The sequence below is a fragment of the Ambystoma mexicanum genome, chromosome 9 (genome assembly GCF_040938575.1).
Source record: "Ambystoma mexicanum isolate Mex_15411 chromosome 9, UKY_AmexF1_1, whole genome shotgun sequence".
NCBI classification, from domain to species: Eukaryota; Metazoa; Chordata; class Amphibia; order Caudata; family Ambystomatidae; genus Ambystoma; species Ambystoma mexicanum.
The window spans coordinates 969,835,546-969,852,435 of NC_090931.1; the positions used below are offsets into that span (position 1 = coordinate 969,835,546).

Here is a 16,890-nt window from a genome sequence, read left to right on the forward strand (position 1 = left end):
TGGTGTGGCTATTCCCTCGGCTGGTGTCTTGGAGCTGTATGAGATGGTGTGGCCTGGTGTGGCTATTCCCTATGACTCGGCGGGTGTCTTGGAGCTGTATGAGATGGTGTTGCCTGGTGTGGCTGTTCCCTATGTTTCGGCGGGTGTGGCTGTTCCCTATGACTCGGCGGGTGTCTTGGAGCTGTATGAGATGGTGTTGCCTGGTGTGCTGTTCCCTATGACTCGGCGGGTGTCTTGGAGCTGTATGAGATGGTGTTGAATGGTGTGGCTGTTCCCTATGACTCGGTGGGTGTCTTGGAGCTGTAGGAGATGGTGTGGCTGTTCCCTATGACTCGGCGGGTGTCTTGGAGCTGTATGAGATGGTGTGGCCTGGTGTGGCTGTTCCCTATGACTCGGCGGGTGTCTTGGAGCTGTATGAGATGGTGTTGGCTGCTGTGGCTGTTCCCAATGACTTGGCGGGTGTCTTGGAGCTGTATGAGATGGAGTTGCCTGGTGTGGCTGTTCCCTATGACTCGGCGGCTGTCTTGGAGCTGTATGAGGTGGTGTGGCCTGGTGTGGCTGTTACCTATGACTCGGCGGGTGCCTTGGAGCTGTATGAGATGGTGTTGCCTGGCGTGGCTGTTCCCTCTGCAGTGTCTTGGAGCTGTATGAGATGGTGTGGCCTGGTGTGGCTATTCCCTCGGCTGGTGTCTTGGAGCTGTATGAGATGGTGTGGCCTGGTGTGGCTATTCCCTATGACTCGGCGGGTGTCTTGGAGCTGTATGAGATGGTGTTGCCTGGTGTGGCTGTTCCCTATGTCTCGGCGGGTGTGGCTGTTCCCTATGACTCGGCGGTGTCTTGGAGCTGTATGAGATGGTGTTGCCTGGTGTGGCTGTTCCCTATGACCCGGCGGGTGTGTTGGAGCTGTATGAGATGGTGTGGCCAGGGGTGGCTCTTCTCCCTGAGCACTGCACCTGACACTTACACCCTGACCTTTGACATGAAGAAGGCGATAGACCTACGTGGATCAAGCACCTGGCACTCCAGCCTCATCTGTACAACAGAGTCACTACAAGGATGTTATGTTCTGTTGCAATTCATTGTCTATGTTCTATTTATGGTTTCTAGTCACAAATCGAAGTTCTTCACAACCTTCACAGTAGATGCACTATAAACATTGTAGGTTATTTATTTTTATTTGACATTTGTATGGCGCCTATAGACAAGTTTTTCTAGGCTCCACAAGACAAGAAGGGTTGTGGGATGGAGGGGAGGTGGGGGGTAGACATAAGAATCCCAAAGTAGAAAAACAAAGAGAAACAAAAACGTTTATATTGACCTTGTGACAATCCTCCGTGCAAGAACAAGTTGGTAAGTGCTTGTGGGGAGGGGATAAGGGGGACGTGAAGGTGTGGGAAACCCCCAAGGGAAGGGCAGGCAAGTGCTGGGCAGACCAAGGAGGCAGGTGCCAGGGGGACAAGGGGGAAGGGGGCATGGGTGCAGTGGAGAGGGAAGGCCAGATTCGGCTGGCAAGGGATGTTGGAGAGCCAGAGTGCAAGTACTGGCATGTAATGTTGGGGGGACTGGTCGACGGTTGTCTGGCCCCTGTATGACTCTGAAGGGACCAGGCCCCAGTTGCAACAGCAGAGGCAGAGTTTAGCGCAGGAGGGGGAGAGGGAAGGAAGAGGAGAAAGGGGAAGTCTTAAGAAGTTTCCAGAACTTAAGATCTGGTTGAAATCTGAGGGGGAAAGGAGGCTGTTCTAGAGGGAAGAGCCAGCCCAAGAAAGGGATCTGCCTCCCGCTCTCTGCTTGGAGAAACGGTTAACCTGCAGAGAGTTGGAGCCAGAAGACCGAAGGACTCCTGCCCAGATCGAAATCTGGTTGTAAAGAGGTCCAAGGCCCCACCCAGGCAGCCTTGTGGATAATGCAAGGCTAGTGGTTGTACTGCTGGCTGCTTCCCATGTTGGCGTAGAAGCGACGTTATTACTTCATGGGCACGTGGACCGGGATGCAACTATGCTCGCTCTTTCCTGGGCTAGAATGTGTGCTGTAATCCACAATGAATTTCAATCAATAGTTAGAACAAAAAAAAGTGCTGCCTCTTTCCTTATCGCTGCTGTTTGCTGCCACCTAGCGGAGAATATTACGGCTGGCTGCCTTCGCCTAATTTAGAAAAAGGAGAACGTCTCGTAGTGGGGCGCCGAAAAGAGAAATGTAGCTTTTATCTTGACACCCGACCCTCTCTCTCCCCAGTCAGGTCTGCCCTCGCCGCGTCGTCGCCCTCTCCTGGCCCGCCGCTGGACGCTTCTCGGGTTGCGTGCGAGATGGGGTGCCTATTCCAAAGGACACTTGCATATGTCCCCAAAGATAGATGGCACGCGTGGTGCGCTCATCGTGCACACAGGGTGTGAGGAGCAACATCCTAGGCCAGGCTGAAGAGGCACAACTACTGGAGCTCGCATCGGAGTGTAGGAATCCGTCGCCTGACACCCCCCCCTGACCGATTGTAGGAGGACATTAATATACATCAATGAGAGAATTAGATATCTAGCGGGAGGGGTTCGCAAAAGCCCAGCACCCTAGACACGTCCTCTGGCTTGTTCCTGTGATGAAGGGTGGACGAAGGCCGGGGGCCGTGTTTTAGGCGACTTACAGGGGCCCCTCGCTGCCTCTGGCCTCGGTGCTGAAAACATCAAATGCTTTGAGTCTAACTCCCTGCGGTATTGGCTGAGTGTTAAATCGCATTATTGAAATATAGAATCTGTCTGGAACAAGCAACGCCGACAAATAAGGGAGGTATCGGGAAGCCTGCAGAACCCCGAAGAACACCCTTAACAGGAAAGATTGCGCCTCGTGCCCTTTTCGCTCGCGCGCTCTCTTTAGCTGTGTTCGATCACAGGGGGTTGGGGGGGGGGGCATCACCACCCCCTCCGTTCTCCCCCACGGCTGCACCCCGCGTTAGGCCACTTGACATGTCTGTTTCTGTTGCATTTCAGTTTACTGCCTTTATGCAAGCAACAGCGCCGCCCTCTGCCGCGCCAGAGAGATGTCTACTGACACGCGTTAGTTTGCGATGTCGCTCCCCCTACGCCCCTCTCGGGTCGGTGAGTGAAGGCGGGGATGATGGATTGACCAATGAGCGATCGAGGAATCGTCTGATGGATGACTGATGGGTGTATGGGCGGATAGTCGGGCGTTTGATGGGTGGAGGGTTCATGGGCGGAGGGTAGAACCATTGAAACTTTGGTGCATTAACACATGATGAATGAAGGATGCGGGTGGACGAGAGAACCAAAGAATGTTTGACGACGAAAGAATGAAGGGCGGATGAATAATTGCTTCCTGGACACTTGATGAATGAGTGAGTGGATGCATGGATAGATGAACATGTGATGATGGGTGAATGGGGGGCGGTAGAAAGAAAGAATGTATCAATCGTTTGATGAATGAATAGGTGAAGGATGGAAGGGGGTGGTTGTAGAACGCGTGATGGGTGAGTGAATGAATAGATGGATCACCCGGTGAATGGGTGGGTAATTAAAGGGTATTATCCAATAATTGCGCGTGTTCGGAGGGATAAAAGTTCGGCCCTTTGCTCGGTCGCTGTTGGTCTGATTGTGCTGTCGCCAGGCAATGCCGTCCCTGGCCGCAAGGAGCCCGCATGCACACGGTGCGCTTCACAGGGGCACTGGCCGCTTGGAGCAGCCCCGCGTGCTGCGCAGCCACTTTGCTGCCATGGTGACACCCACCGCAAAAGTGTGACCTCGCGCGAACTCCCTGTTCCAGGGCGCAGCTGTGGTCAGAGCCCCCGTCTGTCGAGGGTCCCTGCAACATGCCACACACGCTGTTACCGCCGGTGGCATTTAGATCTTTAGAGCCCGGCCCTGGTTACTGCGAGTACTTTAAAGCTCGTGTGAAATCCCCTGAAAAGTGGGGGTGGCGGTCTGTGTAGATGATAACGGGGGAGTAGCTGTGTTTTACTTGTCATAGATCTTGCGAGTAAACATTTGGGGACGCCCCCCCCCCCCACCCCCCGCTCCCACTCAGATGTGCACTAGGTTCGCGTGACAATCGGCCGCGCCCCCCTCTGCAGCTCTTTGCCGCGGGGTTCAGCGCCACTGCCCAGTGCAGCCTGCATCCCCGCGGTCGCTCTCCCTGGTGCTGAACTCTGTACCCCGCGGTGTGAAGGACGCCGCGGTCGCTCTCCCTGGTCCTGAAACCCACAACTCCGTTTGACGATCGAGGAATCGCATCCGACTCGGGCGCTTTCAGGCTTTGCGGCCAGACTGTTAGATGCATTCATTTTGGGGTTTTTGGCGTCCGAGGCAGACGAACCTATTGGAATCGCTCTTGCTACTTACTCTTTTGGGCCCAGGGCACATTGCAATCGCTCTGCTACCTGTTTATAGCGAGTCCTATTATTGCAAGCGTTCTCCCACAGAAGAGAGTTAATCGGAGTTTTTTCTCATCAGGAAAAGCTCCGTTTTCATGGGTATTAAAATGTTTATTTCCATAACAACTAATAAGAACAAAGGAAAAGCTCAGTTTTATTATTAAATAAAAATAGCGTCTCTACGTCTTCCAATAATTCCCCAAAAAAGTGGGGTAGTTAATGCTGCTTACGACCCATGCAGTGGAGTAACTTTGCTGAAAATGCTGGGGGTGCGAGGGTACATGACATCTAAATGAAAGGTGCTCCTGCCAAATGACTGGGACAAAATGGTGTGCCACAAAGGTTGTGGGGGGGGGGTTGGGGGTGAACAAACACACTTGCCCCCTCCCCTAAAATTACGCCCATGACCTATGTAGACTGCAGTCCCGCGCTTTCTTTTGAGACATACTTTGCATATATTTCGTTTGCAATGCCTTGCCTATTTTGCGAAGAGAGTGCCTTGCGAGAAGGCTGGGCGGACCGAGGTATTGGCAGTGCACAGACGTGCGTGTGTTTTCCCCGAAGGCAGTGTCTAGGCCCTAGGGTGAGGATTGGTGGAAACGCCCCCGCGGTGTGATGGCTCCGGGCACATTCATCAATAACCTTCCCTTTAAACCCCAGAAAAAGGCGCGGCTCTTATAGCACGCGCTCAGCTCGCTGGCGTGTGGCCGTCAGGGAACGCGTTACGACTTTTCGGTTTTTTTGCACGTAGCGCCTGCTTTCTGCTGTAAAACGCCTAAACCACCCACGGCTTCTGATATTCAAACGCGTTTTTCAATGGATTTCCCATTGAAAACCGCTTTTGTAAATCAGGCCCATCATGTCTCAAGCCGGTAATAAATCGCAAGGCGCAGGTTAAGCGCTCGCTCCAGAGATGTATCTGCCTGCGACCCGATGCAACGTGTTCGCACATAATCCGCCCTTCATCCAGCCCTATTAAAAATGGCACTACACTAATAATAGCAGCGCTTTGGGGGGAGGGGAAACTGAACTCAAGCGTGATGTGTAACGGACACACGAAGAAGTAGCAAAGGGCAAATACATCTCAAGCATGCAGCTCGGTGCAAGGCCTGGCTCTGCGAGTGTAGACCCTCCTCGCTCCGCCTCTGGGATCCGCCGCGAGCCCGTCCTGAGTTACCAAGAGCCGGGCTCGAGGGATCGGCGCCTCTGTCTCTGAGGCGTTGTCGCCCTCTGTTGGCCGGCATCGGAAATTAAACTTGTCGTTTGCCATTTTTTCTCGGGACAAAGGGGTCATAAAAACAGAAGCTCGCACAAAATCTGTCGCTGCAAAATGAGAGTCGAGGCGGTGTCCTGGGCGGTGTCAGCTGGGCTGCTCGCTGCCCCCCGTTTGCCCGACGATGCACAAAGTTAGACAAGGCTCCCCCCGCTCGAAACTGCCTTTGGGAGTGCGGATTGGCGTGTACGCCAAGGGGGCAGAAATAGCGCGGGAAGGGAAGTGAAATAAGCCATCCGCCAGTCACAGCAGCGGTCCCCTGGTGGGTGCGAAGGAGCTGATGGTGCGGGATGTGTTCCTCTGCTCTGGGTACGGAGCTCACTCGGTACTCAGGAGGGGGGCCTGGGCACCCCATGTTACTCATAGCATCCCTTTCCCCGATCCAGGGCGAAGCGACCCCCACATGAGTCACGCCGACCTCGGGAAGGCAGCCCCTGGCGCCCCCCCTCCTCAGCCGGTGCCTCCCTGGACAGCAGTGCCCGGCCCTCCATGTGGGGCCGGAGGGGGTGTAGCCGTGACTCACGCCTGCGTCGGAGCAGATAAGCGGCCTATTCACGCTGTCCACAAAAAAGGCAAAGAGAAAATCTGCGGGGGGGCGAGAAAGAGCCACACTGACTCACACTTCTACACGCTATTGCCACTCCCGCGTCGTGATCCCACGAGTTTCATAAGCAGCTTCGGGTGCAAGTGTGCCGGCGTACACATCACGGGGGCTATAGCCGCTGCGACTTGGACCCTTTGGCCGCCGCCAACGGTGAGTCTCCGAAGCTCTCGTTCCCCCACAAAAGGCCGTGCATTTGCCCTTTACTCCTCCTTTCGGAGATAGAGAGCGCTGCTCCCATACTCCTGCCGGAGATAGAGAGTGGTGCTAATTTACTCCTCCTCGGAGATAGAGAGCGCTGCTACCTGACTCCTTCAGAGGATAGAGAGCGCTGCTACCTTTCTCCTGCCGGGGATAGAGAGGGCTGCTCCCCTGCTCCTGCCGGGGATAGAGAGCGTTGATCCCCTACTCTTGCGGGGGATAGAGAGCGCTGCTCCCCTGATGCTGCCGGGGATAGAGATCGCTGCTGCCCTGTCCCCTTAGGCCGACCGGGGATAAGGAGCGTTGGTCCCTTAGCCTTCTGCAAGAGGTAGAAGCCCGCAGAGGTGGTTGGCATGGTTTGCAATTGGCACCGTGGAGTGTTGGCGCTGGAAGCCTGCGCTGAGCCCATGTTGCTTGTGATAGCCCGTTCCCTCGGGGCAAATAACAGGTGTTCAAGTCATTCCGTGTGTTTTTATACGTATTTGCCAATCCGCGTGAAGTGTGTTGAGAGTTTGATTCACATAACTGAGCTTGGATGCCGTGAGAGTGACGGGCGTGACCGAGAGATGGTACCGACATATATGGCTGTATTGTCGGGCTGGCGGCAAACCTTTCTCTCTGGCAAACACGGCAGGCATTGTTTTCAAATGATGTGTAGAACGCGAGCTTACATTTGCCACTACGGACAGCGCTGGCGTGCGTCTCTGGAGACCAGACCCCACCCTCGAGCATAACACAGATGTAATGATTATTCCGGGCCAGGTAGTCGATAGTGTGTATTATCCAGTGCTGATGCGTGCAGAGGCAGAGCAGGTGTGAAGCAGAGACCCCTAACCCGTGTGCAGCCTGCGCGCCTGAATAACGCCCCTCCGTGTGTGTGTGCTTGTGCAGCCTGCGCGCCTGAATAACGCCCCTCCGTGTGTGTGTGCGGGTGCAGCCTGCGCGCCTGAATAACGCCCCTCCGTGTGTGTGTGCGGGTGCAGCCTGCGCGCCTGAATAACGCCCCTCCGTGTGTGTGTGCTTGTGCAGCCTGCGCGCCTGAATAACGCCCCTCCGTGTGTGTGTGCGGGTGCAGCCTGCGCGCCTGAATAACGCCCCTCCGTGTGTGTGTGTGCGGGTGCAGCCTGCGCGCCTGAATAACGCCCCTCCGTGTGTGTGCGTGTGCAGCCTGCGCGCCTGAATAACGCCCCTCGGCGTGTGCACGCGCGCCCGAGGCAGCCACACCACAGCGCCCCGTGCCGTGCCGCGCCGCAGATAATTTAAGGGCTGCTTTGTGAGCAGGCTCCGTGTGACACCCTCGTTATTGCGGTGCTCAGCGTCCATCGGTGTAATTAGGGCAGACTTCACGGTCTGCCGCGCCAGCCTGGGCCGCGCAGGACGAGAGCCCGGCTGGCTGCTTGCGCGCTCGCCTTCAGACGTCCACACGCTGCCCTGAGCGCGCCTCGCCCACCTGAGGAGCCGCGGGCGCCAATCAACGAACGCTGCCACTTGGGCTGCATGACATTTCGTTGTCCTGTGACTTCTGGCCGGGCTCGTGGTATATGGCTTTCCCATCATGCGGATTTCAAGCGCCTCCTGATACTGCCTGCCTGCTGCTGCACCCGTGCAACCAACACACCTGAAAGTCAAAAGCCCCGCTGTGATTGCCTTATTTCTCCCCAGGATACTGCGTGATTACTCCCCCGTTTGGAAAAAACAACGACTTTCCCGCCATTCTGCGAAAGCGACAGCAACGGAGACCAAATGGAGTCGCCGGCTCCTTCCTCCTCCGCCTCCAACCAGGACAGCAACCCAACTAACTTACGGCCAACAGGTAGGTGCCCGCCCAATGCTGCTGGCGCTGAGCGACTGTGTGCGGCTGGGGCTGGGGGCGCGCGGGGCTGAGTGACACCCACACTACACACACACGACAACACGGCTGCCGCACCTGGGCGCCACACTGCAAACAGGCAGCCTTCCCCGCACGCACTCCCACTGTAAATGCGCGTCCAAACGAACGCGGACTTGCGCCATGCCATGCGAATGCATTTTCGATTACAAAATAATAATATTAAAACCATGCAAAGCAACACTTTTTTAAAAATACGACACCAATTTTATTTTCAAAAGGCGCTGCACGCTCGCTGTCATTTCCTCGTGCCAAAACCCGCATTTAATTTAATTGTGGCTTGTACAGCTGTGCACCTGGCGGCACAGGATCCGCGGTCTTCTGTCGCGCGGCCATTAATGCCCGGCTTCTAATTGCTGTGAATTTGCGCTGCCTTGATGGAGTGGCCGGGAAGCCGGAGATTCTGGGGGCGCATGTAATCAGCTGGTAGCTCTGTCTCTCAATTTCGAGGCTCCACGCACAAAAAAGGCCTGCTACAATCTCCCGAGACAAAGAGGAGCGGAGGGTGGGCGCCGCAGAGCGGGAATAGCTCTTACCCCCGAAAGGGCCGCAAAAGCGACGAGGCGTGAACGGGAGCCATTATTCTAATCATTTCTGGAACCGTGGAGGGGGCTGGGGGACAGGGGGGCAGGGTGGCTGGGGGGCAGAGGAGACGCTGCAGGGAGAAGAGGCCGACGAGGAAGACACATCATTCAAACGAAGGGGGCGCGTTTATTTGTATTTCTGCTTCCCAGAGGTTAACTAAACGAATGTTTGAAATCGGAGCAAAAGGCATCTTGAAACCAACAGAAAAAGGGAGATGTAATTTCAGAGCAGGCGTCGCGCGTGATATGTCTTGCGTTGCACACATCGCCCGTCGCCCTTGCAGGCGAGCCGTGCTGTGCTCGCAAGGCCCCGGTGGTGGCGGCTGTGCGCGGGTCGGGGGGCAGGAACTCGCGCGGGGATACATGTGGCCCTGGCTGTCTGCACTGTCAGGTTGTATCTGGCTCTCCAGTGCTGGAGGCCGGCCCCCGTGTCAGAGCTCGCTGCGCCCCCTGCGCCTCTCCCGCACACTCCCGCGGGCGTCAGGCTCTGTTGCGCCGCGCGCCTTGCCTCTCGCACCTTGCCTCTCGCGCCTTGCCTCTCGCGCCCTGGAGCCACCGGGTGCACAGCCCGGGAGGGATCCTGAGAGCCCGACATTCCGGGGTCTGGCCTCAAACACGATGATCTGATTCATCCCCACCGCCGACACACACACAAACGCACGCACACACGCACGCACACACACACTCACATACTCCCTCACACACACACTCTCTCTCACACCCACACACACCCTCACACACACACTCTCTCTCACACCCACACACACACACCCTCACACACACACACTCACATACTATCTCACACACACACTCTCTCTCACACCCACACCCTCACACACACCCTCGCTCTCGCACACCCCCCCCACACACACTCTCTCTCACACCGACACACACCGTCACACACACACACACTCTCTCTCACACCCACACACACACCCTCACACACACACACTCACATACTCCCTCACACACACACTCTCTCTCACACCGACACACACACCCTCACACACACCCTCTCTCTCTCTCACACCCCCCCACACTCTCTCTCACACCCACACACACCCTCACACACACACACTCTCTCTCACACCCACACACACACCCTCACAAACACACACTCACATACTCCCTCACACACACACACTCTCTCTCACACCCACACACACACCCTCACACACACCCTCTCTCTCTCACACACCCCCCACACACACTCTCTCTCACACCCACACACACCCTCACACACACACTCTCTCTCACACCCACACACACACCCTCACACACACACACTCTCTATCTCACACACACACTCTCAACAAGACCAAAAACGACAGCAAAGTATTGTATTTTTGTTTCAATTCTTCTTTGTAGCCGTGTGTGTTGCACATTAATGATTGTTATAGCTTCTATTAATATTTCTATTAATAATACTAATAATACATACTAGCTCTCCCAAGAATATGGAACCCCCTCGCCCTGCTCTCCTACAATTTAGAAAATAACTCAAAACCCACCTCTTCGCGGAGTCTCTCCACCCCATCTCGTCGCCCCTCCTGCCACCTGACTCGTTAGATGCTGACCACCCCTCTCCTCCTACCCCCCAAACCGCCTTGCTGTATATCTGTTCTGTTGTTACCTCTGTAAAGCGCTGCTTAGTGCATCTGTATTGCTGTATACCTCTGTAAAGCGCTCCGGTGCTTCAAGAAGCTAGGTCAGCGCTCAATAAATGCCATAACATTATTAATAATCTAACACACATGGGTTCATTTAATAATAATAATAATAATTAGAGTAATACTGGGTTTTCAGGTAGCTCTTCATACGAGATTGCTACTATTTGAAGTACTGTAATATATATATCACTGGGAACTAATTGGAAGGCAGATGGAGGAGATTCCAGTATTTGGTGATAAGAGGCCTCTTTTGGGGGCTGGTTACCATCATTTGGGGGGGGAAGGGGTGTGATATATTACTGATCACCTAGATCAGACCAGACGGCACCCATATAGTTAAATAAAATGACAACCCCCAGGGTGCGATCGCCCCAGTGGCCTGGAAACTCTCAGGGTTGTAGACTGAGGCTCTTGTGCTCTTTAGGATGTGGCCTTGGAGAGGGTGACGGCTCCTTAGCCAAGCTTCTTGTGATGGGCTCAGGCCTAGAAGAGCAGGTGTAGGTCTAGGTGTATACTCTCCACTGGTGGCTTTTAGCAAGCCGCGCGCTGCCGCCACATGCCCCTGTGTGGTGGAAGGTAACGGCACGACAGATACCGCTGTGGTCTTCTAGGGCAAGACCTCAATGAAGAGTGCTACCAGCTTCAGGGCGCTTCAACGCAATATTTAAGTCTGGCCTTAATCAGGCGCTCCCAGCCACCTGCATGGGGTTTCTGTTTAGAAGCAGCGCTTCCCCTGAGTTGGGGTGGCGAGGCTGGGGCTAAGCGGGTGTGTGAAGACATGGCCACTCTAATAGCAGAACCAGCAGGAGAATGTGAGATGTTGCAAGTGGGTCGGGCATCTGAATCCGACCCACGTAAGGCTGCCAATACCTATATGATATGATATGTTATTTATAACACGCTTAATACCCAGAGGTTTCTAAGCGCGGACACGGGGATCAAACCAGTGTTGCTCCGTGTTGTCTTGCTTCCAAGGTGAACACGTTGCCGCTGAGCTATCCTCCCGACTTATTAGGTTGCCCCGCCCTCCACTTCCCCCTGCTTTACCAATGCCAATGGCACTTTCTCCCACTGGTGGTACACTCCTGAACCTTTCGTCCTCGGGGGTCCCACCAGGCACTGACTTTACATCACCCGTTCCTTCTGACACACTCTCGCTCTACTTACGTTCTTCCCACTCCCTGGTGGGAAGAAGGTAAGTAGCCACCAACTGTGGTGTCCTATGACAAGTCGACATTAGCTTGTCAGCGTTTGGCACGGCACTCGGATCGACAAAGGTCGCAAGCATGTGTGCTGAGTACATGGGGTTGAAGGGGTTAATTGCCCACTGTGTTCTTTAGCACCTGGGGTAGGAACTTACATTTCGTCCCCCATGCTTCCTCGAGGCTACACTACAGCAGTTCTGTCTGTCAGAGCCACAAAGTTGCTGCCCTGCCCCACACCTTCAAATGGTTTCACCGGACGGTACCAAGTGAAATCTCTCCTACAGGCCTGCGAAGGACAGGGCTGATCAAAGTGGTCTTTCCTACCTCTGTTCCATGGGGTATGGACCTGGCTAACAGGCCACAGCTTCCAAACCCTGACTGAGATGAGCCCCAGAGCCCTACCGTACCCTCTGCAATTACTTTTAGTTTCTTAGCACACACAGTGGTCGAAGTGAGCGGGAACAGTTGGGTGTAGCGTTCCACTACTTTTATTTTCCACTGTTAACCGCTCCACTACTTTTTGCAGCCATCTTCACCATTCCGTAACTGTTCTTTGTGAAGTTAAAGCACACTACTCCACTTGAGCACCTCTTAGCAGTTACAGCAGAACTGAAATCTGTTTCAACTCAATTGGCTCTGAACCAGCACGGCTGCCACCCTTGAAAAACGTGTTGCACGTTGCTCCTTTCCTGCCTACTCTGTCCCCCACCGGGGTCACCGTTTTACTATGCTTCTACCACTGAGCACACAACTGTAAAGATAGTTCAGAAGGTAGAGTGAGTGGGAAGAATTGTGTGTACTGTTTATACCATCACACTTGTTTGAATCGTTATAGGCCCCCTATCCCTTTTTCTGAAGACATAATCCTATGTATTTCTGCAAATCTGTTTCTATTAAGGTTTCCTATACTTACTTAAGATGGCACAGGAAAGAGTGTGGGCTTGTTTGCTCTCTAAATTGTAAACTCTGAAACCAGGGCTCAAATCTTGTCTCTCCCACTTGGCACATTGTGTGATCCTGAGCAAATCAATTTACCCATTAAACTACCAAAACTGGGATCACCCGGAAGCGATTCAGCTAAGTGTGTGCTATAGAAAATGTCTCAGTCATGGCCAGTGCAAGGGCCTACAGTGCTGCTCCCTACATCTATAGTTTAAACCACTTGTATAGTGGACATTGTAAGCTGACTTGTCTATTTTGAGTTCTCTCACAGAAAAGCAAAGTACACGTCCTCTCACAGAAAAGTGAAGTACAGGTCGTACCACAAATGTTAATGTCACAAGTGCTGTACATTTATGTGTGAAATGATAGGATAGTGTATTTCGCGGACCCAGGGATCGAACCGTGTCGTCTTGCTTCCAAGGCGAGCACTTTGCCGCTGCGCTATCCTCCCGAGACATGTATAGGTACACGTGCAGAGAAAGGATTTGGCACCAGCTTAGTCCAGTTTTTAAATCAAACAAAATCCAAGTTTTGATACCGTTTATTGGACTAACTGAACATATTATGCAGAGACAGTAGATGCACTCGCTTTCGAAGTCCCAGAGACTTTTTCATCAGATGGTGGTCACATGATGAAAGAGCAACAAAGAAAATCACACAAACAGAAATTGACATATTTCTCACAAAGAAAGAAAAAACAAAAAAAGCAAGAGACTCCCCCACTTTCCACTCCATTGGCTGAAGGAACAAGTATGCAAGGAAATCAGTCCTGCATGGCCCCTTTATTTGGAAAGAACCAGGCACATACTCAAACTTTGGGAAGTAGTTCTTGTCGCCAGCACAGAGGAATTACATTTCAAGCAGAGCCCCATTATTCCCCCAGTGTTTCGCATGTGCTGTGTAATGTGTCCAAACACTTAAGCAGGTCAAGTCTTATGAGTGGAACAAAGTATGGAAAAGACAGTAATGCAGTTCTAGAGAAATTCCACAATGTTTTCTTCGAAGGCCTACACGAGAAAGGACGTGCTTTTTCACACCTTCCATGTACAGTCTACATTTTTCACATGTACAGCGGGTTTACATTTGCAATGTCTCAACCAGCCTCCAATTTTTCCAACTACAATGTGTATTAGCATTTTCCTGGCCCGGCCACATCCACAGATTTGCTTTTGGCGATTATAATGTCTAACCGGACTGAGAATAGCATCCTGCACCAGTGTGTTGAGATTAAAACATTTTCAGAGGTTAGTGCATGTTGTTTCAGCTTCCTTGTCATGCTAGGGACATACAGTAAATCAGGCGAGTTACTTAGGCCTATTTGTATGTATAACTGGAACCAATACAGAAATATTTCCTAAGCTTCCAAGGCGCCACGTCCAAATGTATCCTAGTTGTGCTTCGTCTTTGACAGCGCCTTACTGACTTGCATACAAAGTGACAAAGTACACACATTCGTTATCGCAATGAGAAGGCTGAAATGCCCACTGCTGGCTGACTGTGCCTCTTGCCTGATAACGGGTACTAATCATTTGAGATCAGACATTCAAAGTTGCCAAACATAATGTCTGCCTCCTTACTCATTCAGGTTTCTGAAACATTGTGTCCATCAGGAGTATGTGAGAGGTGGTACTGGTAGGCCATCTACTGGCATTGCCAATGTGTTTTCCCTGAAGGCCCCAGGGTCGATGCAGGCCATAATGTGTCATAAAACCAGTATCTATGTTCAGACTAGAATTTCTCAGGTTTAGAATTGTCTCAAGTGCTTGAGCTCCTAAGTTCTCTTTGTGTAGTTTTCAAGAGGGCACCTTTTACTAACATTAGTGACAAGGATTTTCTTGATATATTTACAAACAGATATATGTTTTATTGTTTGGCATTGGGCGCTGAACAATGTTTGCTAAGGGCATCGCTGATGGTAGGCCACCGCTTTTTCTTTTCCTATACGCTTCTCAGCAGCTTTGCTGCCACCTTCAGCTTCTACGTATTGGACTATCGCATGTGTTCAGAACTGCCTGCACATTCCATGGCTTTTTCCCCAAATTATTTTGTAAAATGTGCTGTAAAAAGCAGAATTTCAACCCAGTATTTTAAAAATATTGCCGGGGAGAACCCCCTAAACTTTCCAGCAGGGGGGCAGGATCCCCTTATTTGCATGGTCACTTGCACATTTTCTGTATTGAATTTCTGGGCCAATAGGGAAAAATGAGAAGTTGGGCCACATGGGTGCTGGTGCTCAGTGTAATGTGGACAGTAGATTGGAAAATGTGGCTCCTTTGTATGCAAAGGCAGTGTGGAAAATGGTTGGGACTCAAACCGAACATGTAACGAACATACAGTCCACAATTCAGTGCAAGTATCCGCTGTTTACCGCAATAGAATCTTCAAGGCTAATGCCTGAGTTATCACAGGCTGTCAGCATATTACTACCCTCATTAGGGTCCTCAGAACTGAGTATTAGTGCCCAAAGAGCTGGGGAATGCCTGAGGTTGGGAGTCGGAAAAGCCTAAGTTCATGGTCTCAAGAAAAGCAAGGGCCGTTAAGGCCACCGGAAGGGCTTCATTTCCGGCATTGTCCTTCCTGAGGGTGATGGGATTGAAATCAGGATTTTGGAGGATGTAACTTCCTGGCTGTGCAGAATTTCTGTGACAACAGGAACACGCAGAGGGAAGCCATGTAGAAAAACAATATGTGTACTTCAGCATGGTTGCGGCCAGTGCACTGGAGCACCGGCCAGTTTGGACTCCTGGTGAGCGGTCCAAGCTGTCCACCCCTGTGTATGTGAGAACAGCGAGAAGGGCAGCGGTGACAGGACTTGCAAGTGCATGAAAGCGGGGAAAACAAGGTGAGCGGGAGCTCTGGGATACGAGGACGAACCTTTGGTGTGGCCGGCCTTTGGGAGGCAGAAATTCAACACAACTAGCTGTGGACAGTGCCTGGAATTCCTGCATCCTGATAATCTATGACATACCAAATGTCCTGAAAAGAGTCCTAAACCGTTAGTATATTGGATAAATATGGAAACATCGGGGTCCGCAGAGGGTCTTAGTGGCTCATGTTAAGAAGCCAGCATCCAATTTCTCAGTGGATGTTGATATCTCTTGTTAGAAGGCCAAAGTCCGGTTTCTCAGTAAATGTTCTTATCGTATGTTAGGAGGCCAACATCCGGCTTCTCAGTGGATGTTCTTATCTCTTGTTAGACGGCCAAGGTCCGGTTTCTCAGTAGATGTTCTTATCGTATGTTAGGAGGCCAACATCCGGCTTCTCAGTGGATGATGTTATTTCTTGTTAGGTGGTAGACATGTGAAATATCAGTGGCTGTTAGGAGTTCAACATCCAGGTTCCATGTGGCTGGCAGTATCTTTTGCTCTGGAAGCCAATATTTAGGTTTGCAGCGGCTGGCTGTATCTCTGAGGCAAGCATCCAGTTGCTCAGAGATTGTCACTATGTGCAGGTGAGAGAGAGAAAGAATGAGAGAAAACACACAAGCCCAGGTCCTCAAAGGCTGCCTGAATCTAATGCTAGAAGTGCATCATTCAGATCCTCAGAGATTATCAGTGTGTTACAGAATGTGTAAAGTCTGGAGCCCAACGTCCAGACCATCAGTACGGTACATGCCAGGCAGATAATATTTACCTCGGCTGTGCAGCTGACAAGCAAGCCATGACAGGAGTTTCTATTAAGGAACAGCCGGGCGCTCAGGCTTGTTAGTTTTTCTTGTAAAGAGGTAGTCAATTGCTACAAGCTGGAAATGGTGATGTTCCGTGTACAATAGTAATCAAATATTTGACAAAAAGATCAGGTGAATTATTGCAAAGTGTTGCTCCTGATTATTTGGGGAAACAGCCGACATTGAAATCCATGAGTTGGGCATCAGAGGAAAGTAATGGACCAATGTATTTGTCGTTGACAATAAAGTAAGTAGCCCAACCAAGAAGGGCACAGGTGTGGGTGTGTATTTGTGTGCATATATCTGTCTGTGTGTGTGTGTGCTTATATGCACACACTAGCTGTTCCCGGCATAACATGTGCTGTTCTAGCATATTTTAGAGGTAAATATCGGTCGGTAATTCATGCAGTCACTTCTGTCCTCCTTAAATATCAGAATTACCACCAGTCACTTCCAGGAAGTGGCATAGGTCCCTGTGACTTATGAA

The 16,890-nt window shown here is 52.0% G+C and overlaps 1 protein-coding gene across 4 annotated transcripts in view; it reads left to right on the forward strand.

The window, feature by feature from the left end:
• The first annotated feature begins 3,063 nt into the window (after positions 1-3,063).
• Positions 3,064-16,890, forward strand: part of GAD1 (glutamate decarboxylase 1) — a 356,368-nt gene continuing 342,541 nt past the window's right edge. Inside the window, exons 1-2 of one of the 4 annotated variants that reach the window (XM_069616186.1) lie at positions 3,064-3,083; positions 8,110-8,260. In XM_069616186.1, coding sequence (XP_069472287.1) covers positions 8,191-8,260 — 70 coding nt within the window. In that variant the 5' untranslated portion in view covers positions 3,064-3,083; positions 8,110-8,190. Of the gene's footprint in view, positions 3,084-5,932; positions 5,955-6,011; positions 6,400-8,109; positions 8,261-16,890 lie in introns of those variants that run through there. The other 3 variants (XM_069616187.1, XM_069616188.1, XM_069616185.1) reach the window with 3 other exon arrangements.